Raw genomic sequence first — 18266 nt, forward strand, 5'->3', positions numbered from 1 at the left:
GCAGCTGCGCTGCTAGAGTGTCTTCACCAGACAAAGAGAGAGAGCTCTCCCATTGGCTTAATAACCACCTCCGCAAGAGGCGGTAGCTATGTCGGTGAGAGAAGCTCTCCCCCTGACCTAGTGTTGTCTACATGGGTGGGTTATGGTCGGTATAACTGTCACTCATGCAGTGTGGATTTTTCACAGTCCTGACCGACTTAGTTATGCTGAAGTAAGTATGTAGTGTAGACCAAGCCTGAGGCTTCCACTGGCAGGAACTCTTCAGTTACTAATGCTTTATGTGGAATACTGATTTGTATTGATTCTGTTCAAATAAAACATGACATATTACAGCTGTAATAACCTTACAGAAGGTCAGCCTTCAGAAGCTTCCAGTCACTTCCAGTGAAGACCTACTGCAGTAAAGCACTAACTGGCTAGAGCACAGATGGGCAAACTACAGCCCAGGGGCCACATCCAGCTCTCCAGATGTTTTAATCCGGCCCTTGAGCTCCCGCTGGGAAGCGGGGTCTGGGGCTTGCCCCGCTCCAGCTGGGGAGCAGGGTTGGGGGCTTGCCCCACTCCACATGGCTCCCAGAAGCAGCGGCATGTCCCCACTCCCCCACTAAGTCGGTCAGGACTGTGAAAAATCTCCTACGCGTAGGGGCAGCCAGGGTGTTCCTCATGCTGCCCCCACCCCAAGCGCTGCCCCCCCCGCAGCTCCCATTGGCCGGGAACCACAGCCAATGGGAGCTGTAGGGGCGGCACCTGAGCATAGGGCAGCGCGCAGAGCCTCCTGGCCGGGCCTCCGCATAGGCGCCGGAGGGGGGACATGCCGCTGTTGCTGGGAGCTGCCCACCATACAATTTCCATACCTAGATGTGGCCCTTGGGCCAAAAAGTTTGCGCCCTTCCCCCTCCCCCTCCCCCCCCCCACCCACCCTGGGCTAGAGCCATAGGCTAAAACCTTCTCTTGATTGCATATGAAAATATTTACATTAAACCATGGGGACACTTTCAGTAGGTGGACATGTGGGTTTTGGGAGAACAAGAGAACTTCAGTGTGGTCGTTAAATGTGTTGCTTGCCAGAATAGATAGATCAGATTGTCCTCAACATCACTGTTGCTAAAATGAGGGCACAGTAAGCTATAACTTATGCTTTTTGGAAGTAGTATGGCTTCCAGTTAGCACCCTTAATCAGAGATTCTTTTAATATTCATGTATAGTAACTCCTCACTTAGTCGTCCTGCTCAACGTTGTTTCGTTGTTGCGTTGCTGATCAATTAGGGAACATACTCATTTAAAGTTGTGCAATGCTCCACTCTTGCGTTGTTCGGGTGCCTGCTTTCTCCACAGCTGGCAGCCTCCCTATGCACCCCCACGCCTCCCACCCGCCGGCAGACCCCACAGATCAGTGCCTTCCTCCTCCTCCTCCTCCTCCCCCCACCTTCTGGCTTGTGACGTCTTGGAGGCAGGCGGGAGGAGCGAGGACTCGGCGCACAGGCTCCCCCTCCCTCCCGAATGCAGCAATCAGCTGGCTTGCGGCGTTTAGAAGGGAGGGGAGATAAGGGGAGGAGCCAGGACGCAGTGTGCAAAGTAAAGGGCGGGGGGGGAAAGAGAAGAGGCAGGTCAAGGGTGAGGGCTTGGGGGAAGAGGTGGAGTGGGCAGGCTGAGGGTTGAGCCCCCACCCCCCCCCACCCCTGGTGCTTGCAGAGTAGGGGAAGCTGCCCTGGAACCTAACCCCCCCACCCCCCCATTTACATTAATTCTTATGGGGAAATTGGATTCGCTTAACATCGTTTCACTTAGTCGCATTTTTCAGGAATAACTACAATGTTAAGTGAGGAGTTACTGTAGTCACTTGAGTATCTAAGGTTGTAGAAACTACATTGTCAATGTATTTTTCTGAGACCTCTGTAGAGGTTTATAGGTTTCAGACTGGGGGTTTGATTCTTGCTATTGTTAATGGATAACAAAGACTTTTTTTTATAGCTTAGTAATGTCCTTAAATATAAAATATCATCTATGTTGTCTGTTCTAGTTGCTGCCTCAAAACAACTTCTCAATTTCCAGACTCCAAATCAAATGGCTCCTAGAAAAGATGTCTCAGAATCTGGTGACCCAGCCTGTCTCTCCAAAAGTCAGGTATCTCTCAACTTCTAAACTCAAAGACTTGAGAAAAGATCATCTTAGTGATTAACATGATCATGCACTGGCCATGGGAATAAGAGTTGAACACCTGAAGTCTGGATCACAAACTATTTTAGAGGCCTACAGGATAAATTCAAGATGGTGAAATCTGAGTAAACAGACCACCCTCTGCCACCTCCAACAAACATGGTATTTAGGATACATAGGGAGCAATAGTGCCTTAACATAAATGTACAGACAAGCTAGTATTAGGACACAATTCCTAGCCACCTTTAACCCACAAATTTCCATATATTAGACGCAAAGAGTGATCTAGCTAGTATACTTCAGTAGTAGGGCAGGTTACATAAATTGCAACAGCTACATAAATTTTGATTCTTGGTATAAAGATCAAATAAAAGTAATTCCATGATTTTCAAATATGAAAACTTCTGACAGGGTTAAGAAAATAGCTACAAGAGTGATTTAAGATCTCAAAAACCTGCTATTCAGTGAGATTAAAGAAGTACATAAGAATGGCAATACTGGGTCAGACCAAAGGCCCATCAAGCCCAGTATCCTTTCTTCTGACAGTGGCCAATACCAGGTGCCTCAGAGGGAATGAACAGAACAGGGCAATTAGCGTGTGATCCATCCCCCGTTGCTCATTCCCAGCTTCTGGCAAACAGAGGCTAGGGACACCATCCCTGCCCCTCCTGGCTAATAGCCATTGATGGACCTATCCTCCATGAATTTATCTTGTTCTTTTTTGAACCCTGTTATAGTCTTTGCCTTCACAACCACCTTTGGCAAAGAGTTCCACAGGTTGCCTGTGTTGTGTGAAGAAATACTTCCTTTTGTTTGTTTTAAACCTGCTGCCTATTAATTTCATTTGGTGACCCCTAGTTCTTGTAAAGTAAAATCTAATTTATCCAATAAATGGTTGAGGTGACTCAACTATGTTCTACAAGTACCTATGTGGGAAGAAGACTTCTGATAGCAGAAGGCTCTTTAATCTAGCAGAGAAAGGCATAATAAGACCTAATGGCTAGAAACTGAAACTAGACACATCTTGTCTAGAAACAAGGTGTCATGAGGGCTTGTCTACACTTACCGGGTGATTGACGTGTGGCGATCAGTGCCCGCTAAATCGACCGCAGATCACTCTCCCCTTACTCTTCTCGATCTGGAGTACAGAAGTTGAAGGGAGAGCGTCTCCTGTCGACATTGCGTAGTGTGGACTCCGTGGTAAGTAGATCTAAGTTACGTCGACTTGAGTTACGCTGTTCACGTAACTCAAATTGCGTAGCTTAGATCGACTTTTCCCTTTAGTGTAGACAAGGCCTTAGAAGTGGTGGATCACCATCACCTGGAATCATCATCACTACTTGGAATCTTTAAATCAAGGTTGGAGGTCTTTCTAAAAGATGCTGTAGCTTAATCACTAGGAATGGGCTTGATGTAGGGATCACTAAATGAGATTCTATGGGCTGACTTTGAAGGTCAGACTAGAAAGATGATCCTAATGCCCTTAAAATCCATGGATTTGAAAAACGCCTAGGTCTTTCCTGAGTTCTATTTGATCTACAACCTACCTACCTAACCCAGTAGTCAAAATTACTACCTTAGTCTGTTACTTTGTATTGTCAACAGTGAATCTAATTTGCCATCATGCTGCCCATATTATCTAGCTTGGTTAGGTTCCTTTGGTCTTGACCAACCTAATTTTGTCCTTGGCAAGCTTTGCTCCCTCACTGGCTGCCCCTGCTTCCAGATCACTGCTGGTCCTAAAACAGAACTTTGTGCACCCTGCTGTTAGCCTCTTGCATAATGAAAACTTGACCTGTTTTCCTACTTTGTTTCTTAGATTGCTATTGGATTCATGACAGTACTTTACTTGTCAGGTGCTGACTAGTTCTCTTCACAGCCTCTTGTGAATGACTCTGTCAATTGGTTTTCCTTTAATCCACTATTAACAAGTCCTTTCTGCATGTACTACAAAACCGAGTTGGTTATATTTTCAGCCTTTCTCTGTCGTAGGGGAAGGTCTCTGGCAGCAGGACACTATGCGGAGTAGACTGGGGAGGCAGTGCATGGGTGTGTGGGGGAGCCATGTCTGGTACATACTCTAAGGGTTGAGGTGTATCTTTACTTGCCTAAGCAGTGCCTCACTATCTGCACGGCTACTTATAATCTTGCCTGGAGGGCCGTGTAGTGCACGTACTCAATACCTTGCTGTAAGGAGTGTTCAGTGTAGATATACCCTTATGTTAAATCTTTATTTGCTATTACAAGCTTCTGTGAACTGTAAAATGATCATACACTTAACTGAAATAATCGCATGCTATTCTTGTGTCCCTGGTTGGGTCACAAGAAAGGACTCCGTGTAGTACCTGTGGCCCTGGCACTAGCACCTGCTGCAACTGTGGTGCAGCAGAGTAGAATGCTGTCTAGGGGGTGGAGAGCCAGTGAGAGGACAGCTCGAGCTGAGGGGTAGGAGGCAGCTTGGAATGTACTCAAAGGGGGCAGTTGGAAGGTGGTTGGAGAAGGGGGTGAAGAGAGGCTGTGCTGGGGTGAAAAGAGGATTGGCTAGAGGAAGCTGGACCATGAAGGGCACTGTGAAAGGAGCTCAGCCGGGAGGGGCACAAAGCCTCTGGCCAGTATACAAATCCCCCTCCTTGCACACTGAAGCTATAAGTTCTGGAACTGGTGCATAACCAACTATATCCAGATTTTCAGCAGCTTACTTTCTAGGCATCCAGAATACCATTGCCAATGCCCTCAGCAGACACTTCTCCCACAACTACAAATGAGACCTTGACACTCGGGTCCTCCAAGACATATTCTAGAGATGGGGATGGCCACAGATCAATCTCTTCACCACCTCTGAAAACACCGTGTCCTCTTCTGTTGGGGGGAGCTGGGTCACCACTCCTTGGGGATGCCTTCCCTTTACTGTGGACGAGGAGTATGTTCTATGCCTTTCCTCCAGTGCCCTTAATTCTAAGGGTGATGAACAAAATCAGGCAGGCCAAAGCTAGAGTTATTCTCCTAGTACTTACCCGGCCAAGCTTGGCAATGTCCGTTACGTTCTTAAACTCTGTATCCAGTCATCAACCAAGCTCCTGACCATTCCTCATCTCCTGTCTCAGAAGGCGGGGTGTGTTCTTAACCCCCAGCCTGGTGGTTCTGTCTCTCATAGCCTGGGTCCTGGATGGACCTCCGCTATAGGAATTCCCTGCTCTATGGAGATGCCGCAGGTGTTACTAGACAGTAGAAAAACATCAATCCACGCTACTTAACTGCAAAAACGGAAGCTATTCGCCCTCTCATGCGGTCATTACAATTTCTGGCCTGAATTGGTTCCTCTTTCTGGATTACTTGTCAAATCTGAAGACATCTGGTTTATCCCTCAGGTTGGTCAATGTATACCTGGCTACCATATTAGCCTTTCATCCCCCAGTCAAGGGATTCCCTACTTTTGCTCATTTGGTATTGTTCAGAATTATTAAGGGTCTTTCCTCACATTAGACAGCCCACTCCATCCTGGGACTTCAACGTGGTTCTCAGCCACCTGACAAGACCTCTGTTTGAATCAATGGCTACTTGCTCCCTTAATTTATCTATGAAGATGGCCTTCCTAGTTGCCATCATGTCAGCCCATAGCGTCGGGGAGATTAGTTAAGATGAACATCTGCTGTAACCTTGGGTAGGAACCTGGGCTGTGGACATAGAGACCTTAAGAACAATGCGGCGGGGGGAGGAGGAATCTGCCATCAAAGCTCCAATCTGTCCATCAACTGGGGGTGGGGTGGGGGGAAGTTCTCCCCAAAACCTCACTGTTCTCAGCAGGAATCCTACATCTATACCCTGGATTTTAGAATGGCCTCAGCCTTCTTCTTGGATAGGACTAAGCAGTTTAGGAGATCAGCTAGACAGGTCTAAGGGGACTCCCATTTCTGCTCAGACTTTTGAAATCGGTATCTACATCTGTTATGAGTGCAGGTGCTCAGCCCCCCAGGGCAGGAGTACATGCAACCAGATCGCAAGTGACCTCTACTGCAATTTTTGAAGAATATTCTAGTTTGAGAGATGTAGACCCCCCACCTATTCTTCAGTCCATACGTTTGGGAAGCACTACACCCTGCTCCATATCCGATCTGATGCAGCACTTGGATTTGCAGTACTGTCTTCAGTTTTGGATCTCGTTCTGAAGTCTCCTTGGGATGCTGCTCAGAAGTCAACTGAAGTGGAGCACCCACGGGGATACTACATGAGTGAAATATTACTCACCCTGTGCAGGAGCTGTAGTTCTTCAAGATGTGTTCCTGTGGGTGCTCCACTCCTGCCCTTCTTCCTCTCTGCTTTGGTTGTGTGTCACAGCACACTATTACTGAAAAATTGCTTACTTTCTCATTTTTACCATATAATAAAATCCATTGGAATATTTAATATTGTACTTACCTTTCAGTATATAGAGCAGTATAAACAAGTCAGTGTGTCTGTATGAAATTTTAGTTTGTGCTGACTTCGCTAGTGTTCTTTATGTAGCCTGTTGTAAAACTAGGCAAATATCTAGATGAGTTGATGTATCCCCTGGAAGAACTCTACATACCCCCAGGGCTATGGGTACCCCTGCTTGAGAACCATTAGTTTAAAACCAACAGCCAGTTGTAGTGGTAGATTACTCATTTGCCACACAGTTGTCCTGGAGGTGTTGAAAACCTGACTTTCACTCAAGTACATGAGGCTTTGTGATCAAATGGCAGACTTGTGCTCCACTTACAGTCCTGCTTGCTGGTGCTGAAGTCACTATGCCCACCAATACACCACTTAAAGAAGTACAGGCCACGTGGTTTGTGGGGTGTTTTTTTTAAAAGGTTTGGCAGCAGCTAGGAATCCCTGAAATTCTGTAGTGCAGGACACAATGCTTGCCATTTAAAAAAAAAAAAAAAAAAAAAAAGCAGCTACCACCAGTCATCTTATGATGTTGACATCCATGCTTTCTTCTGATTTGATAGTGCTGTATCTTTTGAATTATTTTTTTAAGGATATGTGCTGTACAGGTCTGTCGCACCTTACGCTGGGGTTACGTTCCGCAGTCAGTGCGTAAAGTGAAAATTGCGTATAGTCAAAATTACGTTGAGTGTAATGGTGGGCGGAATCGCCCGCACTACAGGTACAGTATTAAAATTGTTATTTTTGTTTTTGCTGCCCACATAAAGCTGAAATCGCGCATGTTAAATGCATGTAAGATGCGACAGACCTGTAATTCACTTCTGTGGATAGGACTGCTTAAAAACTGCCTGTATCCCACAGTTCATCTTTAGTAAGTGCTTTAAGAGCCTTTCTGTTAACCATTTGTTCCTCTTCAATCCCATTCAAAACTCTGCATTAGCCATTGCCACCACTTGCCCAACCATTAGAGCCTCTGTGAAGTAGTTTATGAACTCCAGCTGAGTTGCATTGTTTGCAGTAATAAAATCATTTGTTTCTGTTGCTTTTACCGTTAGACGCATCATTGTACGTACATATATTTTTGGTGTAGTACTCACTGTGATAGTGTCATGTGTGCAAGTGTCTTTCGGGCTAATGCACCTACTTTACTTTCCATGCAACATTCTCACTAAGTGACTGCTTCATACAGTTTCTCACCAGTCTCATATGTGAAAACTGCTTACGGGATGCCCTTGGGCTTCTGGCTTACCACAGAAGAAGCAGCTGTTCTTGAAAAATGTACCATGGGACCTAGTATAAGGGGAGTCTTGTCCACAGCTGGCACTTGTCCCAGCATCTTCACATTTTTTTTCTTATGCTCCATGTACTTCCTCTCCAGTCTTGCCCGATTCAGTTTATGGGTGCAGTTCTTATAGCATGTAAGGCATCACACAGTGTTTGGTTAACCAGGCCCTCCGTGGTGGTATTCTCCAAAGATTCAGCTCCTAATCAGTATTCTTTGTCTCCCCAGTTTATGCCTAAGAACAATGACCAAAGTAAATGGATTTTGTTATAATTACGATCCCAATGTAATTTAATTTTTATGTAAGGATGTGCATGGATTCCAGTAACTGCTGGTGGCGTGCTGATGTCTTAACCAGTGCCTCATTACAACTTTTTGGCATAATAAGCAAAGCCGATAATTAGGGCTGTCAAGCAATTAAAAAAATTAATTGTGCTGTTAAACAATAATAGAATGCCATTTATTTAAATATTTTTGGATGTTTTCCACTTTTTCAAATATATTAATTTCATTTACAACACAGAATACAAAGTGTACAGTTCTCACTTTATATTTTTGATTACAAATATTTGCACTGTAAAAAAAGAAACAAAAGAAATAGTATTTCAATTCACCTAATACAAATACTGTAATGCAGTCTCTTTATCATGAAAGTTGAACTTACAAATGTAGAATTATGTACAAAAAAACCCCTGCACTTAAAAACAAAACCATGTAAAACTTTAGAGCTTACAAGTCCACTCAGTCCTACTTCTTGTTCAGCCAATCGCTTCAGCCACTATTCCAAAGGATGAGTGTCCATGCTGATGACGGGTTCTGCTCGACAACAATCCAAAGCAGTGCAGACAGACACATGTTCATTTTCATTATCTGAGTCAGATGCTACCAGCAGAAGGTTGATTTTCTTTTTTGGTGGTTCGGGTTCTGTAGTTTCTGCATCGTAGTGTTGCTCTTTTAAGACTTCTGAAAGCATACTCCACACCTCGTCCCTCTCAGATTTTGGAAGGTACTTTAGCTTCTTAAACATTGGGTTGAGTGCTGTAGCTATCTTTAGAAATCTCATGTTGGTACCTTCTTTGTGTTTTGTTAAATCTGCAGTGAAAGTGTTCTTAAAATGAACAACATGTGCTGGGTCATCATCTGAGCCTGCTATAACATGAAATATATGGCAGAATGTGGGTAAAACAGAGGAGGAGACATACAATTCTCTCCGAAGGAGTTCAGTCACAAATTTAATTAATGCATTATTTTTTAACGAGCATCATCAGCATGGAAGCATGTCCTCTGGAATGGTGGCCGAAGCATAATGTGGCATACGAATGTTTAGTGTATCTGGCATGTAAATACCTTGAAATGCTGGCTACAAAAGTGCCATGCGAACGCCTGTTCTAAATATCAGGTGACATTGTAAATAAGAAGCGGGTAGCATTAACTCTCGCAAATGTAAACAAACTTGTTTGTCTTTGCGATTGGCTGAACAAGAAGTAGGACTGAGTGGACTTGTAGGCTCTAAAGTTTTACATGGTTTTGTTTCTGAGTGCAGTTATATAATAAAACCTTACGTTTGTAAGTTGCACTTTCACGATAAAGAGATCGCACTACAATACGTGTATGAGGTGAATTGAAAAATACTATTTCTTTTGTTTATCGTTTTTAATGTAATCAAAAATAATATAAAGTGAGCACTGTACACTTTGTATTCTCTGTAATTGAAATCAATATATTTGAAAACTTAGAAAAGAGTTTTTACATGATACCCAACTTGACCCATTTGTCACATTATATTATCAAAATTTCCACCCTTTGGGGGAGGAGCTGGCAGCTGGGGCCTGGAGGCATCAAGTCCTCCCTGAGTTACCCCTTCTCCCTGTGATTGCACAGAGGGGGACACCATTGATTAAAATTATGATACTTTCCTTACCTTTCTATCGTTAACCAACCCATGGAATTACACACGTTCCCCGACTAAGAAGGTTTGTGACTGAATCTCAAGTGGCGTTAGGTACTCAGCTCTCTTTGAGAGGTGAGGCTTAGGCCACACCCCTCTCCTCAGTGTTTTCTATTCACTAGCTTAACCAGCTCCCTGTGCTCAGTATGCTGGCTTTTATGAATCCCATTCGTAGGCACCTGACTCTTCCCATGCACTGCGTAGGGAGCCTGGGTGCCTAACTTGGGGGTTGTGAATTACACTAAGGTCTGGTCTGCACTTAAAATTTAGATTAACATAGCTACAGCGCTCAGAGGTGTGAAAAGTCCACCCCCCCTGAGCAAGGTAGCTGTCACGTCTAAACAGGGAATTAGGTCCAAGCTAGCTTGACGGAAGAATGCTTCCTGGTGACCTGACATTGTACGGGGAGGTGGTGTTCCTACAGTGACTGAAAAACCCCTTCTGGTGGTAGCATTACATCTGCATTGTAGGGTTCTGCTAGTATAGATATGGCACCATCGTTCTGCTGGGACAGTATAGACGTAAGCGATGCAGTGCCAAAGTCTCCCTTGTGCATCCCACCCTCTGTATGATAAGTAACTAGCTGTTCTTAACTAATGACTCGGTCAGGGCAGGTCTGAGCCCTTCTCCCTACCTACCCCCCACCCCCCGTGTGCCAGGATCTGGGGAAGTCCTGCTCCTCTGGGTGTGAAGCTAAGTAGCATACCGCGTGGAGTCGAGGGTGGTATGTAGCACGCACATAGCAACTGTGTGGTCTAGGGGAGAGAACAGTGGACTGGGACTCAGCAAACCTGGGCTCTATTTCTGGCTCGGCCACTGATCTGTGGGATGACTTTGGCCCAGTCATTTTAACCCCTGTGTGCCTCAGTTTCCCCCATTGGTACATTGCAGATAATGTTTCTCTCCTTGAGATCTACTGATGCAAAGTGCTATGTAAGTCAGGTAGTATCATTACCTGGCCACAGTAGCATCTGAAGTGCACACTTGCATGATGTTTACACCTGCCTAAATGACCACCGACTCCTATGGCTGTTACTTTCCGTTTAAAAAAATAAATAAATAAACGCTGAGGAAACTAAATGACAAAAAATCTTTGTTAACACAGAGTTATGGTTGCTGGGTGGTATTTTGTGTCCTTCCAGGATGTCAAGTTCACCAAATTCAAACTTGTGAAAACCAGGAAATAGAGAATTACGGTACACACTCATGCCCTCTTTGAGCAGTGCCCCATTATGCTCATAAAACATACTCCTACTCTGCCTTTGCAATGGTCTGAACAGAAGTTACCTAAACCTGCTCTTCATTGAGTTTGGGGAAGGGTAAGGGAAAGTATAGTGTTAAATGGTGCATAAGGGGGAAGGATTTGTAACAGGGGTTTAAAACTGAGTAGATGTGGTGTTGGTGTTGGCTAAGTGCAAGTCACACTCATTTCCCACCTAACTGCTGACAGTCCCCATGGCAAGAAGTCACCTGTACCCTGCTAGTGACACATCCTACACAACACAGCGCTGAAATGAAGTGTACTGGATCTCTCAAGGTATGCATGCACCGCTTTTTCCTTTGATCTCTCCTACACACAGGGCTCAGAGGAGGTGCTCATATATTACTCCTGAAGGCATTCTGTGCAAAAAAATAAAAAATCTGTGCACAATATTTTAAAATTCTGCGAAATGCTGCAAATTTTATTTGTCAAAATAACACTCCATAATCACACCAGTTTCAATGATTTTGGTAATTTATTTCAAAATACCTGTTAGCAAGTATGTCTGTAACAATACAGAGACACACAAAAATTCCCCCAGGAGTCAGAGTTTTAAGGAAACCACTATGACTACCCAGTTCCTGTTTCTCTGCCCCTTCCCCCCAAGACCAGCTGGGGGGCCAGACACCCACAACCCCTCCCCCACAGAGCCCAGCCACAGTGCCGCCCCCCCCAATACACCCAAAATCCCTGCCCCCCAGAGCCCAATTGTCGGGGAGGGGCAGCCCGGATACCTGCACCCCCTCCCCAAGCCCAGCCACGGGGCCCCCCTTGCCCAGATACCCTCTCCCCCCGAACCAGACCACCTGTCCCTTCTCCCCCCCCCCCCCCCCTCGAGCGCAGCTGTTGTCCCCCCAGACCAGACACCCGAGCCCAGGGACCCAGAGGGAGAGAAAGCTTGATGCTTGGTCTCAGGCTTTCATGGAGTTTCCTGCGTGCTGCAGTCTCCTTCCCTCAGGGTGTGCTGGGAACTGCAGCTGCCAGGAACCCTCTAGCTCTCTCCCCCTCCTCCTGACAGTGTCTTCTATGTGCAAATTGGGCTCTGCCGGGCCCAGCAGCCCCTAGTGGTGGCCAGCAGCACTGCAGCCCATTTCTGTGCAGGAAAGGATATTCTGCGCGCACAACGTTAATTTCTGCAAAATTTTGCATTGTGCAGTGGCTCAGAATTCCCCCAGGAGTAACAAATGCCCCAGAGAGCTACAGCTCCCCACTTTGCCTCATATCACAATCACAGCTCTTCCAAACTGCTCTAATTAATCCATCCACCATTCAATACAGCTACACCTAACAGGGAAAGCTGCTGGAGTGCACGGAGATAATTCCCAATGGCTATTGCCAACTCCATGGGGGCTGTGGGCATGTACCTTAACTCTGTATTTCCTGGTTTTCACCAATTTGAGGTTTGCTAACTTGACGTTCTGGAAGGGTATGGCAATCTTAACTGTTAACTAAGTTTTTTTTTTTTTTTTTTTTTTTTTTTTTCATTTAATGAAGTTCTGCATAGTTGTAGCTAATCAGTATTGGAATTGTCTTGGCCTATCCACACTTGTCAGCTAGACCGTTATAACTGAGGTTCCATCCATATTAGGGGGGGGGGCTATGGTTATACTACACCCTGTCCCCAAAAAAGAAACCTCTAGATATGCATATAAATTGGATACGCTGTTCAGCTCAATCATGCATGCTACACTCTTGCACTTCAATGGTTCAGCATGGGAACATGGTTAAAAGATGACTTGCATCCACCTGCAGTGAAAAACTATGGACTACTTTGTGTTGAACTCCATTGTCGTAAATGGCTGCTGCAGCATGGTGTAGTGGTTGTGAATGGCGCTGGAGACTAAATTTTGCAACACGGTAAATCTCTGAAGGCCAGTGTAGGTGGGGGGTCCTCTCTCCACAGGAAGGAATAATGGTAGTGTGGTCAATCATCACTGTCTCACATCATTTGATAATGACCTTCGTGTCTCATAGGAGCAGAGTTGACTGGTTCTAAAAAGGAATCCTGTCTGGCTGGAAGACTGGTGTGTGATGTAGAACCCTGAATGTAGTAATATAGAGGAGAAGCTGTGCAGTGGCAATCCTCTGCTCTGTCAGACCCATGTGCATTTCCAGTGTAGGGAGGGGATGAGGAAGCCATCACACTACCACACGGGGGCAATGAGAGGTAAACAAGATACAAGAGTGAGATTTGAGATTAAATGATCGAGGAGAAGAGACTGAGGAGGCTTCTGCTGCCCCCACAAGTCCTTCACTTAAACTAAGGTTACTAATCAAACTTGAGGCTCTGGTGAGGGGAACAACCCATGAGTCTGTTTTCTAGGTATCATGCTGTCCATTCACTGATGGAATGACACCCTTAATAGCTGGTATTGCTTTAATAACATGGCTAATTTTATAGCTCTACCTATGTCTGTTATGGGTCTTCAACTAGCTCAGAGTCATCAAACTTTGTAGCTTGGGAAGGTGGGGCGATCAATATGTCTTACATCTTTTTGTATTTTTGTATTCTGGGCATCACAAAGTGTTCAACAGTGAAAAAGTGGATTTCCTGAATTCTTGGCTGAAAAAAATAGGTGGACATTTTAAGACTAGGCTCTCAAAGCTTCTTTCTACCTTTTAGGATCCAACTCTTTCTGCAGCTCAGTCCTCTCAGGATGGCGCAGGAAAAGTGTAAGTAGCATTAATACACACTCAATTGTGCTAGACAAATGTGCTTTAAAAAAATATTCAGAGTTCTTCATAGTGAACTTGAATGCATCTTTCACACTTTTTTCTCCACAGAGAGTATCTTACCTACATTTCAAAGTCAGCAGTTCTTCCAAAGCTATCTTCAGCCTCCAATGAATTTGAGCAAGTGGCGATGTACAATAAAAGTATGCTCATCTGTGAAGGCTCAGAGCTTTCATTTGAGGAAGTGAGAGCGAAGATTGTTTACCGAAAACAAAAAAGATTGAGACGACAAAAAGAATGGGGTACTCTATCTACTTCCCTTCAGAAATGTCCTTGTCCTTATCTCCAGGGAAAACTAGTTGGTTAAAGTAACTCTTCATCGCTGTCCCTATTTAGAGGCCTGCATACACTCCCTAGGCCAAATCTGGCATCCTCTCTCCTGTCCAAAGAGTAGAAAAGACATGTATGAGACCCTGTAAACATCAGTGAATGTGTCAGATGAATTCCTCTGTGACTTGAACTTTCTGGGAGGCAGTGCCATTCAGCCCACCTGATAAGAGAGCAAGAGAATGGGACTAGGGTAAAACCCAGGATTCCCTAAACTAACTTCAGTGGCAGTGTCCAGTCAATCTTCTCAAACCCAGTCTTTCCAATATAGTACAGCACGCTCTCTCCCTTCTCCCCTGAGGGGGGGAAGGAGTGGCACTTGAGAGGCCAAGCGCAGCCTATCCCACTGTGATCTAGCAGCTGATTACCTTCTCACAAACCACAGGAGGCTCGACTTTCCCAGATTTACTGGAGACAGTGAAGGGAGCCAGGAGGTATTTGTGGACAGCTTTAAACTTGACACTCACTCTCTCTACATCTCTCACATGGCCATTTTAAAATATTTGAATTTTCCTTTCTAAATTGAAAATTAAGAACAAATTCCACTCAGCACCAGAAAAGTCATACAACTGCATATATCACCTCACACCTACGCCATCCTTATCGCAAACAAATCCGTGCTCAATGACAGTAATGGAAACGACACCCAGACAACCTTAATTCTTCCTTCTGCCATGCAAAACACACAAATGTACTGTACCTTTGCCTAGCAAACAATAACTATTCTACAAACCATGCAACAAACATAGTTCACAAATCAAATTTAGAGAAATACAGAACCCTAAAAGGGAAAACACCTAAATAAAATCACACGCAAGGAAACAGTCATCCAACACAAACATTTACCCCGAGAAGGTAGAGTTCTGTGACACTGGTTGTCTATTGTTGACTAGCTCATAGTAGGGCTGTTGGGAGTGTGAGAAGCTGATGTATGTAGCTGTATGGTTTTATTCTTTTTCCTGATTAATTTAGTTTTGAACACATTATTTTCCTGTAGCAACCTAAATTGTAACAGCTTTTTATGTATCTGCATTTTATTTAAACTAAAGCACTCATATCTGAGGTGGGGAGAGAAAAGCCTAAATGGACATTCATTGCCTGTTTTGCTTATTATGGTCTTACCACCTGCAGAAGAGGAAGAGAGGAACTACGCAAAGAGAAAAGAATCTGCCATCCTCGAAATGCAGTTCTTGCAGCAGAAGCTGGAACAGCTCAGTCAGCTGACCAAAGACTATCCAGAAGCGAAGCTGGAAGAGGCATCCATGCTACAGTCTGTTCCGGATAGAATGGTGGTAAGTATATACCGTGATCAGCAGCAGCACTTTTGTATCAAGTAGTAAAGTTTAACCTTTTTGCTATGGGTGTCTAACTTCAACCCACATGTTTTGCTAATTTAACTTAGAAAACAAGATTCACTGACGTACCTATTTTCCTGTTTTGTATTTGTCTGACATGGCTTTCAATAAGCATTTTTTAAAACACTCTTTGTAACTATTAAACCAAAAACCTACTTAGACCACCAAGGGTTTATTTTTAGCTACACATGAAAGTTACCATTGTATGGTAAGACTGATTTCTTTTTTGTTTCTGGATGGCTACAAGAGCAGTTTAGCAATGATACAAGAGTTTGCCTGTATGTTTTTTCTTGCAAAGGTTGATCCATGTGTGAAACCAATTCCTGCTCTACAGCAAGATTGGACAGCACCTTCTCCGACGACAAATCTGCAAACCTCATGGTGCCTGGGGCCAGACCAGCTGCAATCAAGGGCTGCAGCAAGTACTTCAACAGCAGATACTTCTGTACCAAAGCCTGTTGAAGCTGCTAGCCATCAGTCTGTGTCAGCGTCACTATCAATGGTAACATATGAAAAGGTCACAGGCAAAGCTAAACTAGATCTTGGAGAACTCCGGAACACTCTATCACAACTTGAGCTCAACAGTGGTGATGCTGTGTCTCAGCCTATTCAGGAACATTCTGCATTCAGTCATGGCCACTCCGTTGGACAGCAGTAAGTACAAATGGCCTTTCTAATTCTTGCTTCAGATGTTGTTTAGACTCTTTATAATTAGACTCCATTACTTTAGCTGTGTATTTTTGCTCCTATCCTTGGTAGGTTGAAACTCTCTGCAGCTAGTCCCACTGTGAAACTATTGATAGCACTAAAGGAAGTCCGCTGGTCTGAATTAAGTGTTAAATATCCAATTGGCCTCTTTTATAACCCAACTTCTTGTCACATGTCTCACCCAAACTCCCTAGTGAGGATTTTTTTTGTGGGACTAATACCCACAATACTGAACATTACTACAAAGGATCTATCAAGGATAGAAAACTGTGACATCATTTTAGAAAATGCAATTCTGCTAATATGTATAATATAGTCATTGAAATATCTAACTCTTCCAAGTCTCCACTTTAACTTGAAGTACTATTTCTACTTCCTCTCTGCCACAGTCTGTATCTAAGTTGTGGTAATCAAAATGCTAGAGTAATCTTCAAGTACACCGTTAACTAATTATTCAGCCCCAATATCCCTAGCATGTCTAAAATACACCAATTTGGGGGACAAGCTGGGTGAGTAAGCAATGCCCTCCTTCTGCTGTGCAACTCTGAGAAGGAAAAAACCTCTGCTGTTCTCACAACCCTGTCTTCACTTATGGTATGCCAAAGAATTAATTATTGGCTCATGTAGCTTTGAGTAGAAGCTTAAGTATGCAACTGAATTAAAAGAAGGAAAAAAATGAGCTGGAGAAGTAAGGTGGCCCACCACAATGCAACGAGAAAAATTAGAAAGACTTGCATGGGATGGTGACAGATTGAACCTAACCATATCGCAGAATTGTCGTTGGATTCAAGCTACATCTAACAAAACTTAATAACTGGTCACACTCCCATGTAAACATCCCATAAGGCATCAAAATGCCTTAGAATCATAGAAGATTAGGTTGGAAGAGACCTCAGGAGGTCATCTAGTCCAACCCCCTGCTCAAAGCAGGACCAATCCCAACTAAATCATCCCAGACATGGCTTTGTCAAGCTGGGCCTTAAGAACCTCTAAGGATGGAGGAAGAGCAACCTGTTGGCCCTAGCTAGAGGGGGGTTGGAACCAGGGTGGTCTGGCAGCTCCCCTATCAGCACCCCTAAGTTCCCTGTGCGGCAGCCGTCCTGCAGGCTATCAATTGCCGGGCAGTTCAGGTGTCCCTCCCCCCACTGCCCTGTGCTGCTCCTGCCCTCTGCCTTGGAGCTGCTCCCAGGAGCCTCCTGCTTGCTGTGCAGGGCGTGGGAGGGAAGAGGGCAAGAGGGCTACTGATGTCAGGGTGTCCCCATCCCCTCGCTCCTGTACCCCATCTCCACAGAGCGGGGAGGGACATGACAGGTCTCAGGATAGAGGGAGCTTGCTGGCAGCAGCTGCTGTCTCAACTTACTGATCTACTTAAAAAGGCAGTATGCTTTGAGTGGGGTCAGCAAACTTAAAGGGGCAATGTGTGTGTGTCTCTCTCTCTCTCTCTCACACACACACACACACACACACACACACACACACACACACACACACAGTGTGTGTCTCTCTCTCACACACACATGCACCCCCTGGCACTTTGGAAAGTGGAGGGAGTGGTACACGCCAGTGAGATAGCGTGGGTTCATCATCATGTTCAGTTTCGGCAGGGAATGTTTGCAGCCACTGCCATGCATCTATTGTGTCTCCTCCCTCCATGCTGCCTTGTAGAGTGTGAGGCTACATTAACAACAACGTGTTAACCCTTGAGAGCTCAGCCAAGTACTAGTTCATCATTTAGCAGCAAGGCATTCCCTGGGAAATATCCCACCCTCTGACGCCACCACCTCAACCAAGCTTCACAATCATCATTGCTGTGTACAGTATTAAATTGTTTGTTTAAAACTTATACTCTGTGTGTGTGTGTGTGTGTGTGTGTATATAATGTATTTTGTCAGGCAAAAAAAAAAATTCCGTGGAACCTAACCCCCCACCCCAATTTACATTAATTCTTATGGGAAAATTGGATTAGTTTAACATCGTTTTGCTTAAAGTAGCATTTTTCAGGAACATAACTACAATGTTAAGCGAGGAGTTACTGTACAGTAGTCTGGAAAGGTTGAGAGCTACTGGCTTAGTGGATCTACTTGT

The 18266-nt window shown here is 44.7% G+C and overlaps 1 protein-coding gene across 1 annotated transcript in view; it reads left to right on the forward strand.

Annotated features, from left to right (window-relative positions):
- BUB1 (BUB1 mitotic checkpoint serine/threonine kinase) overlaps window positions 1–18266 on the forward strand; it is a 50535-nt gene that overhangs the window by 4982 nt on the left and 27287 nt on the right. Inside the window, exons 6-10 of the mRNA XM_065401698.1 lie at window positions 2021–2124; window positions 13682–13731; window positions 13843–14033; window positions 15250–15410; window positions 15772–16127. Coding sequence (XP_065257770.1) covers window positions 2021–2124; window positions 13682–13731; window positions 13843–14033; window positions 15250–15410; window positions 15772–16127 — 862 coding nt within the window. The remainder of the gene's footprint in view (window positions 1–2020; window positions 2125–13681; window positions 13732–13842; window positions 14034–15249; window positions 15411–15771; window positions 16128–18266) is intronic.

Source organism: Emys orbicularis, chromosome 3 (genome assembly GCF_028017835.1).
Source record: "Emys orbicularis isolate rEmyOrb1 chromosome 3, rEmyOrb1.hap1, whole genome shotgun sequence".
Taxonomy (NCBI): Eukaryota; Metazoa; Chordata; order Testudines; family Emydidae; genus Emys; species Emys orbicularis.